The sequence below is a fragment of the Chelonia mydas genome, chromosome 1 (genome assembly GCF_015237465.2).
Source record: "Chelonia mydas isolate rCheMyd1 chromosome 1, rCheMyd1.pri.v2, whole genome shotgun sequence".
Lineage (NCBI taxonomy): Eukaryota > Metazoa > Chordata > Testudines > Cheloniidae > Chelonia > Chelonia mydas.
The window spans coordinates 216,046,845-216,059,522 of record NC_057849.1 but is presented as its reverse complement, the minus strand read 5'-3'; the positions used below and the strand labels follow the sequence as shown (position 1 = coordinate 216,059,522).

The window sequence follows — 12,678 nt, the reverse complement described above, 5'->3', positions numbered from 1 at the left end:
ATGAAAGCTTAGATTATTTTTTTTAAATGAGTTAGGGTGACAGAGAAAGTCGTGACGTGTCTACTTTAAAGTGCACTGTCAATATTCTAAATTTAGAAAAGAATTACAGGGAACTGAAGGGACTATTCAGGTGCAGTTCTGACTCTGAAAAAAGGGACTACAAAAAGGGCTTTTTTTATTCAATGGATCTAGAATGCATCCCAGGTCATAGCTATTTATTTCAGTGACATATTCACTACCTTTTACTTCTGTGGCCACTGTGCAATGTTCACACCCCTATGGAGGTGAGCTGAATTCCTTCTTGGCTTACACACCAGCAACAAGATTGTTAACTAGATTCCACTTGCAGAATATTTTCCCTGAGGTGAGATATGCTTAGGTAAGTACCTCAATTGCACTTTTACTACACTTATACTGCACCTCAGCTGGGACAGGGTTGTTGTTGATAAAGTTCAATCTGAGGGAGAGGGGGAACAAGAGACACACACTCAGCTTGACTCAGATCTCAGGGTGAGTTTACATGGCTGGGAATTACAATAAAAACAATTTATAAACTGAGAAAAAGTAATATGGAACTACTAATGGACAAATATGGAAACCCATAAAGATATTTAAGAGTCACATTTTGAAGCAAAACCACACTTTAAGGAGAGCTGGAACTCTAATTTTTAGCCACTGGTTCTAATTCAATCAAAATTAGGAGTTATTAATAACACCGATTATTTTTTATTCTTTTATTTACTTCTTTCATTTACAGTAGCAGACATAGGTCTTATTAAAGATTGGGGCCCTCAGTGTGCTAGGTCCTGTACACACACAGAGGAGGAATTGTTAGCTGGATAGTCAATCTGAAATTAGTGGGCTCAATCTAGTTGCTAATGGAGAAGTGTCTACATTACAGTAAACACCATCTTATTTACATCCTTGCTTGTAGTCTCAACAGGGATGCCAAAGATTTGCAGAGGCATGGAGATTTTGATTTCATAGATATAGTATCTCCAGGTCAGAACTCCAGCACATTTAGCAGAAAGTAATACGTGGGAAGCTTGACATGATGATGTTCATGCTGTGCCTTTTTGTGCCAATAAGTAAAATGAATCTCCAAGTTGGCTAAGGTTGCAAAACTGCAGCTTCACAGTCTTAGAGTATGTCTACACTAGGAGCAGTTGTGCTGCTGTAGTGTAAGACACTTACTACAGCGATAGAAGGGGTTCTTTCCTCCAGCTAGAAGTGTCTACACCAGAGTTTAGGTTGCCTTAAGTCAGAGGTCCCCAAACTGCGGGGCGCACACCCTTAGGGAGGTGCGGAGGAACATTCGGGGGGTGGGGGGGAGAGGGGCATGGCTGGGGCCAGGGAGAGCCCCACAGGGGGCAGGGAGGGAGCACCACCCTGCTCTGCTCGTGGTGCCAGCTGCCGGCCTTCCACCCAGGGCCCCAGCTGCTGGCCCCTTGCCTGGGGCCCTGGCTGCCGGCCCCAGCCTCTGCCCCCTTACCCCTGTCTGCATCTCCCCCCCACCCCAAGCTGCAGCCCCACTCCAGGCCTTGGCTCCGAGGGGAGGGGAGAGGAAGGGGGGACATGGACAGGGGTAAGGGACAACGTGACCGTAAAAAGTTTGGGGACCACTGGCTTAAATACATCACATAGGGCATGAAATTCTTTACAGTTTGGAGCGATATAGTTAAGCTGACCTAACTATGTAGTGTGGACCAGTCCTTAGCCAACTTTACTTACCTACAACTGCCTCCCTGAAGTATTTCAGAAGTGCTGAAACACTGCACTCCTACGCACATACACAGTTAGAGGATACACGTACAGCTCACCAATATAAGGCTTTGCATACACTAAGGCCTGGTCTACACACAATTTTTGTACTAGTATAACTGTCAATTAGGGGTCTGGGGTTTTTTTAACCAATATAGTTACACTGGTACCGGTGTGTATGTAGTTATACTGGTATATATGTTTACCATGAAAATCATACAAATTTAGAGCTGGAAGGAACCTCAAGAGGTTATCTAGTCCATCTCGCAGCACTGAGGCAGGATTAAGTATACTTAGACCAGGGGTAGTCAGTAGGTTGACTGTGGGCCAAATCCAGATCACTAGACACTTTTGAATGGACCATGAATCCTTTTATTTACTTAATATAATTGTTACTGTAGTGTGAAAAATGTTTCTATGGAGACTGGACCTTGACTTTACCTTGACCAAGAAATCTGGACCTTGCCAAAAAATAATGGACTACCCCGACCTACACTATTCCTGACAAGGGTTTGTCTAATCTTTTCTTAAAAACCTCCAAGGACGAGGATCACACAATCTCCCTAGGTAAGTTGCTCCAGTGCTTACTATCCTTATAGTTAGAAAGTTTTTCCTAACATCCTACTTAAATCTCCTTTGCTGCAAACTAAGCCAATTACTTCTTGTCCTACCCTCAGTGGGCATGGCGAACAATTGATCACCATTGTGTTTTTAACAAACTCTTACATATTTGAAGATTTACTTATGTTCCCACACAGCCGTCTCTTTGCTAGACTAACTCTACCCAGTTTTTTCAACTTTTCCTAGGTCATTTAAAAAAAAAAAAAATTATTTTTGTTGCCCTCTTCTGGGCTCTCACCAGTTTGTTTAAATGTTTACTAAAAAAGTGTGATACCTAAAGCTGAACACAGTACTCCAGCTAAGGCCTCACTAGTGCTGAGTGGAATACAACAATTACTTCCATGTCTCATATACAACATTCCTGTTAACACATCCACGATGATATCAGCCTTTTTCACAACAGCATCACACCCTTGACTCATATTCAGTGTGATCCACTAGAACCTTCTTGCCTGCAGCAGTGCTGCCTAGACAATTATTCCCAATTTTGTTTTCATTCATAAATGCAGTACTTTGCACTTGTCTTTATTAAATTTCATTTTATTGATTTCAGACCAATTTTCCAATTTATCAAGATCATTTTGAATTCTAATCCAGTTCTTCAAAGTACTTGCCATCTTCTCCCAGCTTGATGTCATCCACAAATTTTATAAACCATACTTTCCACTCTATTATCCAAGTCATTAATGAAAATATTGACTAGTACTGGATCCAGGATACACTCATGGAAGATCACACTTTGTATGTCCTTAATTTAACAACAAATCACTGATAAATACTCTTTAATTATTGGCTATAGTAATTTAGTTTAGACCAAATTTCCCTAGTTTGCTTAGAAAAATGTCATGTTGGTCTGTGCCAAAAGCCTTAGTAAAATCCAGATATATCACATCTGCTGCTTCCCCATAGTCACTAGGCCAGTACTCCCAAAGAAAAGTTAAATTGCTTTGGCATGGTTTGTTCTTGACAAATCCATGTTGGCTATTACATAGCACCTTTTTATCCCCTAGGTTTAAACAAATTAATTGTTTAATAATTTGTTCCAGTATCTTTATGCTTATTCCCCATTCAATATGGCAGTAAGCTATACCAGTATAAGTATATTTAATTAATACTCCTGGGGGAATTCTGCGTCACGATTCATGTCTGACAAGGATGGTGAGAGTGACTGTGAAATGCTCAGGGAAATAGAGAAGCTATTAAAATAAAGAACTCAATAATAATAATGGGGGATTTCAATTATCCCCATATTGACTGGGTACATCTCACCTCAGGATGGGATGCAGAGAAAGTTTCCTGACACCTTAAATGACTGCTTCTTGGAGCAGCTGGTCCTGGAACCCACCAGAGGAGAGGCAATTCTTGATTTAGTCCTAAGTGGAGCACAGGATCTGGTCCAAGAGGTGAATATAGCTGGACCGCTTGGTAATAGTGACCATAATATAATTAAATTTAATATCCCTGTGACAGGAAAAACACCACAGCGGCCCAACACTGTCGCATTTAATTTCAGAAAGGGGAACTACACAAAAATGAGGAGGTTAGTTAAACAGAAATTAAAGGGTACAGTGCCAAAAGTGAAATCTCTGCAAGCTGCCTGGAAACTTTTTAAAGACACCATAATAGAGGATCAACTTAAATATATACCCCAAATTAAAAAACATAGTAAGAAAACCAAAAAAAAAAAAAAGAAACACCATGGCTAAACAACAAAGTAAAAGAAGCAGTGAGAGGCAAAAAGGCATCCTTTAAAAAGTGGAAGTTAAATCCTAGTGAGGAAAACAGAAAGGTGCATAAACACTGGCAAATGAAGTGTAAAAATACAATTAGGAAGGCCAAAAGAGAATTTGAGGAACAGTTAGCCAAAGACTCAAAAAGTAATAGCAAATTTTTTATTTTTTTTTAAAGTACATCAGAAGCAGGAAGCCTACTAAACAACCAGTGGGGCCACTGGACGATCAAGGTGCAAAAGGAGCATTCAAGGACGATAAGGCCATTGCGGAGAAACTAAATGAATTCTTTGCATCAGACTTCACGGCTGAGGATGTGAGGGAGATTCCCAAACCTGAGCCATTCTTTTTATGTGACAGATCTGAGGAACTGTCCCAAATTGAGGTGTCATTAGAGGTGGTTTTGGAACAAATTGATAAATTAAACAGCAATAAGTCACCAAGACCAGATGGTATTCACTCAAGAGTTCTGAAGGACCTCAATGTGAAATTGCAGAACTACTAACTGTAGCCTGTAACCTATCATTTAAATCAGCTTCCGTACCAGATGACTGGAGGATAGCTAATGTGACGCCAATTTTTAAAAAGGTCTCCAGAGGTGATCCCGGCAATTACAGCCCTGTAAGCCTGACTTCAGTACCGGGCAAACTGGTTGAAACTATAATAAAGAACAATATTGTCAGACATGTAGATGAACATAATTCGTTGAGGAAGAGTCAACATGGTTTTAGTAAAGGGAAATCATGCCTCACCAATCTGCTAGAATTCTTTGAGGGGTTCAAGAAGCATGTACACCAAGGGGATCCAGTGGATATAATGTATTTAGATTTTCAGAAAGCCTTTAACAAGATCCCTCACCAAAGGTTCTTACGCAAAGTAAGCTGCCACAGGATAAGAGGGAAGGTGCTCTCATGGATTGATAACTGGTTAAAAGATAGGAAACAAAGGGTCGGCATAAATGGTCTGTTTTCAGAAGGGAGAGGGGTAAATAGTGGTGTCCCCCAGGGGTCTATTCTGGGATGAGTCCCATTCAACATATTCATAAATGATCTGGAAAAAGGGGTAAACAGTGAGGTGGCAAAATTTGCAGATGATACAAAATTACTAAAGATAGTTAAGACCCAGGCAGACTGCGAAGAGCTACAAAAGGATCTTTCAAAACTGGGTGACTGGGCAACAAAATAGCAGATGAAATTTAATGTTGATAAATGCAAAGTAATGCACATTGGAAAGCATAATCCCAACTACACATATACAATGATGGGGTCTAAATTAGCTGTTACCACTCAAGAAAGAGATCTTGGAGTCATTGTGGATAGTTCTCTGAAAACATCCACTCAATGTGCTGCGGCAGTCAAAAAAGCAAACACAATGCTGGGAATAATTAAGAAAGGGATAGATAATAGGACAGAAAATATCATGTTGCCTCTATATAAATCAATGGTACACCCACATCTTGAATACTCTGTGCACATGTGGTCGCTCCACCTCAAAAAAAGGTATATTGGAATTGGAAAAGGTTCAGAAAATAGCACCAAAAATGATTAGGGATTAGGCTTCCGTATTAGGAGAGATTAATAAGGCTGGGACTTTTTATCTCGGAAAAGAGACGGCTAAGGAGAGATATGATTGAAGTCTATAAAATCATGGCTGGTGTAGAGAAAGTAGATAAGGAAGTGTTGTTTACTACTTCTCATAACACAAGAACTAGGGGTCACCAAATGAAATTAATAGGCAGCAGGTTTAAAACAAATAAAAGGAAGTATTTCTTCACACAACGCAGTCAACTCCTTGCCAGAGCATGTTGTGAAGGCCAAGACCATAACAGGGTTCAAAAAAGAACTAGATAAATTCAGGGAGGATAGGTCCATCAATGGCTATTAGCCAGGGTGGGTAGGAATGGTGTCCCTAGCCTCTGTTTGCCAGGAGCTGGGAATGAGAGACAGGTGATGATTACCTATTCTGTTCATCCCCTCTGGAGCACCTGACACTGGCCACTGTCAGAGGACAGGATACTGGGCTAGATGGACCATTGGTCTGACCCAGTAAGGCCATTCTTATGTTCTCCCCACAGATTTACTTCCCAGCAGAAAATGACAGGGAAGAAAAGGGAAGCTGCACTGGGGGGAGGGAAAGGGCTGGGGACGCCTATGGTCATAGTTTGGTGGGGCAGGGGGCATTGCCCCCCAGAGGTGAGGCATGGGGGGCATACGGGGTGGCATGCCACTGCCCCGCCCCCATTTCTGCTATCCAGAGCTGCCTGGGTGAAGCAGGGTGCCGCTCAGCTCCACTGACTCTGCAGCTTGACGTCACCTCCTGCGTCCTAGTGCTGGCCATGCTCCCCTTCTGTGTGTGCTGGGAACCATCCTGTTTTCTGGACAACGGGAGGGAACGGGGGTGGGGTGGGCAGAGGAAATGGGAGAAGAGGGTGGGATGAAGAGGCAGTGAGGAAGGAAGGGGGTGGGATAGGGCAGGGGGAGGAGAATGTGGGAGTGAGGGGAGGTGGATAGGGTCAGGGGACAGTGGTGAGAAGAAGGGGGAGGAGATGGGAAACAGAAGGGGACTGGAGGGAGAAGAGGAGCCTGGCATGCAGCATCCCCTCAGCAACAGCTGGAGCTCCCCCGTTAAGCAGACCCATCGAACACCCACCCCACCAAGCCCTACTCCCCCAGCACCCAGATGCTGCACGTAACGCCCCCCCCGCCGAGTCCCATCCTACATCCAGACTCCCCCCCACAGCTGAGCCCCAACCACCTTCACCTGGACCCCCCTGCAGAGTCCCATTGCCCCTGCACCTAGAACCCCGCAACAAGCCCGTGCATCCAGATCCCCCCCCGCACCCAGTTTGGTCCACACAGAACCTTCTCACCCCACACCAAGCCCCTCTACACTTGGATCATGCTGGGCTGAGGTGGCCTGCCCACAACTGGTACACCTGGCACAGAAGTGCAAGGCTCCAAGCTGTTTCTGGGGCAGGTCTGGCCCGGCCCTTGTCCTATGTCAGGGCTGGGTGCAGCCTCACCACTAAGTTCCTGGGTCGGAGTGGGGAGGGCTGCAGGGTGATCTTCCACCTCTGTGCAGGCAGCAGCCTGTGCTCCTCAGTCCTCACTGCCATGCAGGAGCCTCCACATTAAAAATTATCCACAATAAATAAAATATTGTGCACAGAATTTTTATTTTTTGGCATAGAATTCCCTCAGGAGTGCAGCATATTGCACCCCTTGTACTAATTTAATTAAACTGATAAAATTAAAATGGAACAACCTTTATGTAGAGACACAAGCCTTTTCTTAAAATTCTCCACCACTGCAGCAACTACTGGAACACGAGCGTAGTCTGGCTGCCTGACAGAGATATTTATCCACATCATCTAGACCTGTTGTGACAAATTTCAGGAAAAGAAGGGGATATTGGGGGGGACAGGGACCTTAAAGTGCTGAGAATTTTTCAATACATCTGGTATATTTTAACCCCTCCCCTGTAAGTGCTCTCTTTGTACGTGAGGAACTGGGTTGCACACACTGAGATATTGAAAAATTGTACATAATAGTCAGGGACATCATCAAAGTCAAGACATCAGTCTATTGCTTTTATACCCTAGGGCTACAGCTAACACCCGAGATTAAAATACCGTAATGAACTAAACCAAGCCAAGCCATTCCCGAGTGCAACGAGTTTATTTGCTGCCCTGCACCGCGCTCTGTACAGCCAGTGGCCCTGCCCGCCGGGAGAGGCCATTGCCCAGCCTGACTGGGGAGGTTTGCCACACAAAGAAGGGGGAGGGGCAGGGAAACATTTAACGGGGATGCGATGGTAGCGTCTGCTGGGGCGCGGGGGGGTGTCCCGGTGCTGCTGGCCGGGACCGTCAGCGGCATCCACGACGGATGAGCCCGGGGCGCCTCACTCGATACCAACGGGGAGCAAGAGCCCAGACACCAGCCCCGCGAAACCCCGGTGACCCCGCCCCCCGAGCCACTCCGCCCGCGCACCTCCCTCCCCGGGTCTCACCTGCCCCCGCGGGGCCCGGCCCGGTCCCCCGCGCTCTCCATCCTCACCCCCGCCGTTGCTATGGGATCCTGGCCACTCGCGCTCAGCCCCGGCCGTCGCCGCTGCCCTTAGCAACCGCACCCGACACTGAGGCGCGGCGCCATTGGCCGAAGACGCAACACCAGGAGCGTTCGTTGGCTGGTGCCTGGAAGGGGTGGGGTAAATCCGCGCATGCCTATTGCAGGGTGGTGGTAGGACCACCCCCTCTTGGCTCGTGCCTGGCACCCCGGTGGCTGCTGTGCAGCGGAGGCTCCGACGAGGCGGGGCTGCGGGGATAGCTCAATGGCCGCGCGGGGCGGGGCAAACAGGGCTGGACCCAGAGACGCCAGCGTGGGCTCACTCACCCCGGCTGGAGCAGGGTGCGAAAAGCGCATCCCACCCCTACAGAGAGAGCAGGGCCCAGGCGGGCGTAGGGAGGGTCTGGAAACCCAAGACGAGGCGCAGGGAGGAAGGAAACGTCCGGGGCTGGGTATAGAAAGTCTCTTGGAGACTAGGAACCTCTCAGCCACGCCCCCACCCATCACGATCCAGTGCAGACTGATCTTCAGGCGGGCTGGCGGGGAGAGAGCCTCTCTCTGCAGCACCAAGCAGTCTTAGCCTACAGTATAAGTCCTGGTTCTTCTCTTTATCCTGTCACTGATCTCCCAGCTAGGTTTAGCAATGCCCGTTACTTTTGGAGCCAGCAAAAAGGGATTTCAGTTATTGTGCCCCTCAAGTCAAAGGCAGCCTGTCCTATTCCAAAGGGATCAGCACTGACTGGGATCAGCAGTTACAGTCTTAACTAGGATGTCACTTGGGCTCAGCATCCCCTTCTCCCTCAGGTATCTCATCAGGTGAGACCGTTTTCTCCATGTTACCTTCACTCCATACTCATGCTCTGGGGTATCCTTTACCAGTACAGATGTTGGCTCAAGGCTCTCAGTGGTATCAGCACAGAGATCAACGCCACTGTGTGGATTTGGAGAGAGGGTGTTCATCTGTGGTAAAGTACCATTGCATCCATAGCTTCTCACAGAGGGCAGCTCTGGAGTCCGTAGATCTGGTGGACTGAAAACATCTGGCTCAGCATCCTGGTTAGGAAACTGAGTGGCCCCTTTTCCACAGGTCCTAGGCTTGCCGACTGAGGTACTGGGCTTTGCTGTAGTGTCCCTCTTTGGCTGGATGTGGCATGTCTTTGCACAATTCCCTGGGTTACCACAAGAGTCTGAGTACCCTATTGCTCCAGCATAGGAGTGTGCCTGTGAAACCTCAAACATTAAAGGAGGAAATTTGCAGACTGTGTGTTTCCGACACACTCCTCCCACATGGAGGAAACCACGACTATCATCCCAGCTCTGGAAGCTGCGGGCAACATGGTGCTGCTTCTGACATCTCTTGGAGCCTGTTGACACAGTGCTTTCAAACTGTGGAGACACCTGAGGGGCCAAACAGAGATGATGAAAAACTGTTTTCCTTCAGAGAGGGTGACTCATCATACCCCCTACTTCCTTCACAAGGCAACCACTATCTACCCTACTCCCCACCCCTGCTGCATGTCTTTCTTGGTTTGAGAGCTGCCATTTTATTGCTTTCTTGGCAGGAAGTCCAGTGTAATGACTGGAAAGGAAAATCACACTATCCAAATGAGTGAGAAAAACGGAAAGCTCACATATGCCTTAAAAAGTACAAATCTACTCTGAAAAGTGACTATATATAAATGCACCTCCTTCCCTAAATATATTCAAAAGTCTTGTTTGCTTATTTCAGTGATAAACTAAATCAACTGCTATGTCAATCTCTTATCCCCGCAGAATCACAGTTCAAAGAGTGATTGTGTTCCTTCCTGTGCATCAACAAAATTGTTTACAAAATTTCAATGAGTTCCACTGAGGCTGTACTGGTTTCTCTAAGGGCAGAATTTGATTTGCAGGACCTTTATTACAGATGATGATGCATAAGTAGTAGAGAACCATCTAGATTCTTGGATCCCAGACTTAGGTTGCAAGACTGTCAGTGTCTCACACACACACACACAAAAGTCTTACTGATAAAGTGATCCTATTTGCATATTTATATCTATGGCACTCCAGGACTTTCACTGCACTGTAGCAGTGTCCACATGGGATGTTAGTGCGCAGCAAGCTACTGAACTCTAAGATTATATTATAAAAGGTAAACAACAACTTTGTAAGTCTCCAGTCTCTGTCATGCATTCAGATCCTGAACGTTTCCTAAGTCAAACAGAAAAAAATGGCAGATCCCTGTTCCACCGTTTATTAAAGTATTATGATAGAGATTTATTTATTCTCAAAAATGAGTCCCACAATCTTCCTATTAGCTCCCTTTCATTACTGGGTTCTGATTGAAACTTTCCGTTTCCTAATATATCTCACTTTCTCCTAGCACTGAGGGGAGCCAAGAAACCTGGGTACTAGTTGTGATTGTTGTGGAGTTGCTGTGTAATCAAAGAATACTGATAAGTAACCGAGTTATTGAGAGACTTTATATCATATACCTATACTGTTTTAATTCAGTGGGGACTGAACAGGAAGCCAACATAATGGCTGCCCAAATAAGAACATCCTGGCATACATTTGAAACAGGGAAAGCTATTGACTTTGAGGATCCTATCCTGTCTCCAGCGAAGCTGCAAGCCTTGTTTTGTCAGGCTGGGAGCCTGGAGATCACAAGGATACCAAACAGTTAAAAGCCCTATGAGGGGGAAGAGGTTGTCCATTGCCAGAGGGTTGTCCAAGGAGACAAGCTGACAAAGAAAGACTCCACTGAGGAGTCTTTAGGAAGTTAAATTTACCAAGATTCCCATGTGAAAGACACCTGGACGTCCACACAGTCTGTTTATTATTTTAAGATCTATTTTCTCTGAAATGCTTTTGTTCAAAAATAAATAATTTAAAAAGGCTGTTTGGTAACTGGATACCACTGACATTGGTCACAGAGGGAGGAAACTGCAAGTACTGAATATAAGGCAGACATGGTGAGGAAATCGCAGTTGATACACAGCGGATGGCTACTCAGGGCCCAGTCTAAAAGTGAGAAAATTGTGAGAGTCCATCCCAAGAGAGGTGATGTCTCAAGGTCTGACACCTAAGCAGCAGTGCACTCAAAAGAGACCAGGAGGGGCCAGGGGTGCCGTTAGCTCAGTAACTGTGACACTACTTATTAACTGAATACTCCTCAGATGTATCCAAATAAGTCCATTGTACATTTGAAAATTTTCCATTGTTCCAGATACACACAGAGTCTACCTCCTCTCAGCAACCGTTTTACTCACTGTTTTAGAACCCATACAGCTGACTGCCTGAAGCATGTTTAAAATGCTCTGCTTTAAAAAAAAAAAAATCAACGAAAAGAAATTTAAAATCTAACAGAGATAACTCCAGGTCTCTGGGGCTGGTGGAGTGTTTCATTCAAGTTTGAATCCTTGCTCCTTGGGATTGCTTTGTTAAAAAGCTTTGAGACTTAAGTGTTATTTAGCAGAGCTGCCTGAGGTGATGGTTTCTGCAAGGACAGGCAGCTCCCACTGAACAACTGCACGTTTGCTTAAAAAAAAAACCGTTGTATGTCATGATAAAAGTATCCTCGGACTGATTGACCAGAAACCTAATTGCCCCCTCAACAATATTTGGGTATGTTGGAAGAACTGTGTGGGGAAAAGCAGAGGATTAAAACACACATAAAAATGGAAAGGAGGGCAGGATTAAGGTACATAGATTACTGCTTCAAAAATGCTATCTAGATATTTGCACTATGCTCTTACCACAGTATCTGCCTGAAGCCTGCTTTATCACCCTGCCTTGAATTTCTAGTACAGAGAATCTATTTGCCAGCTTACTTCAGGCTCAACATTTTCTTTTGATTGAAACCAAGTAATATCACGTTAACAAAATTTAACAGAAAAACGGAAATTTTAATTGTTATCAATAAAAACCTGTTTATTTTTTAAAGAGTTCGTTGTGGTGTTGACAACCCAGAAAAAGAGCATTGACCTAAATGAAGCATAACAGTAAAGCTGAGCAGTGTTGTCCAATCGAGCGAAATGCAAGACATCAACAAAATGCATGAGCAGTGAAAAGTGAACATGATTAGTAAATACAATTATCTTGGTAGTGCCCCTTTATCATGTTGGAGAGGGGGTTATTGGTGTCTCAACTTGATAAGATAATTTTTCTAATCAGCTGCGTCTCTTGTTGTTCACTCTTGGTTTGTAGTCTATGTAGCACTGCTAAAGCCTTTGAAAACAAACACGTCCTCTCCCCACTTTCGCACAAGGCTTGATCTTCAAACAGATTCACACTGACCCCAGGCACGTACTAGTTTGTTTCCAAGCAATACACTGGCCTTTGGAGCAGACTGCATTTCTCACCAAGTGGCTGGCTAATGCAAGAAGCAACTCCCTGCTCCTTACCACACTGCATTTCTGGAAGTAGGCCTCATCACCTTACATCAAGTACTCTGCCTTTCAACCATATACATTACAAAGTATAACATCCATTTTAACCCAACATTTAACTCCATCCCA

General features: G+C 45.0%; 1 protein-coding gene across 2 annotated transcripts in view; it reads right to left on the bottom strand.

Moving 5' to 3' along the window:
* TULP3 (TUB like protein 3) overlaps positions 1 to 12,678 on the bottom strand; it is a 94,777-nt gene that overhangs the window by 75,732 nt on the left and 6,367 nt on the right. Inside the window, exon 1 of one of the 2 annotated variants that reach the window (XM_037913250.2) lies at positions 8,121 to 8,903. The exons of the other annotated variant lie outside the window; for it this stretch is intronic. Coding sequence (XP_037769178.1) covers positions 8,121 to 8,161 — 41 coding nt within the window. The 5' untranslated portion in view covers positions 8,162 to 8,903. Of the gene's footprint in view, positions 1 to 8,120; positions 8,904 to 12,678 lie in introns of those variants that run through there. 2 annotated transcript variants of the gene reach the window in all.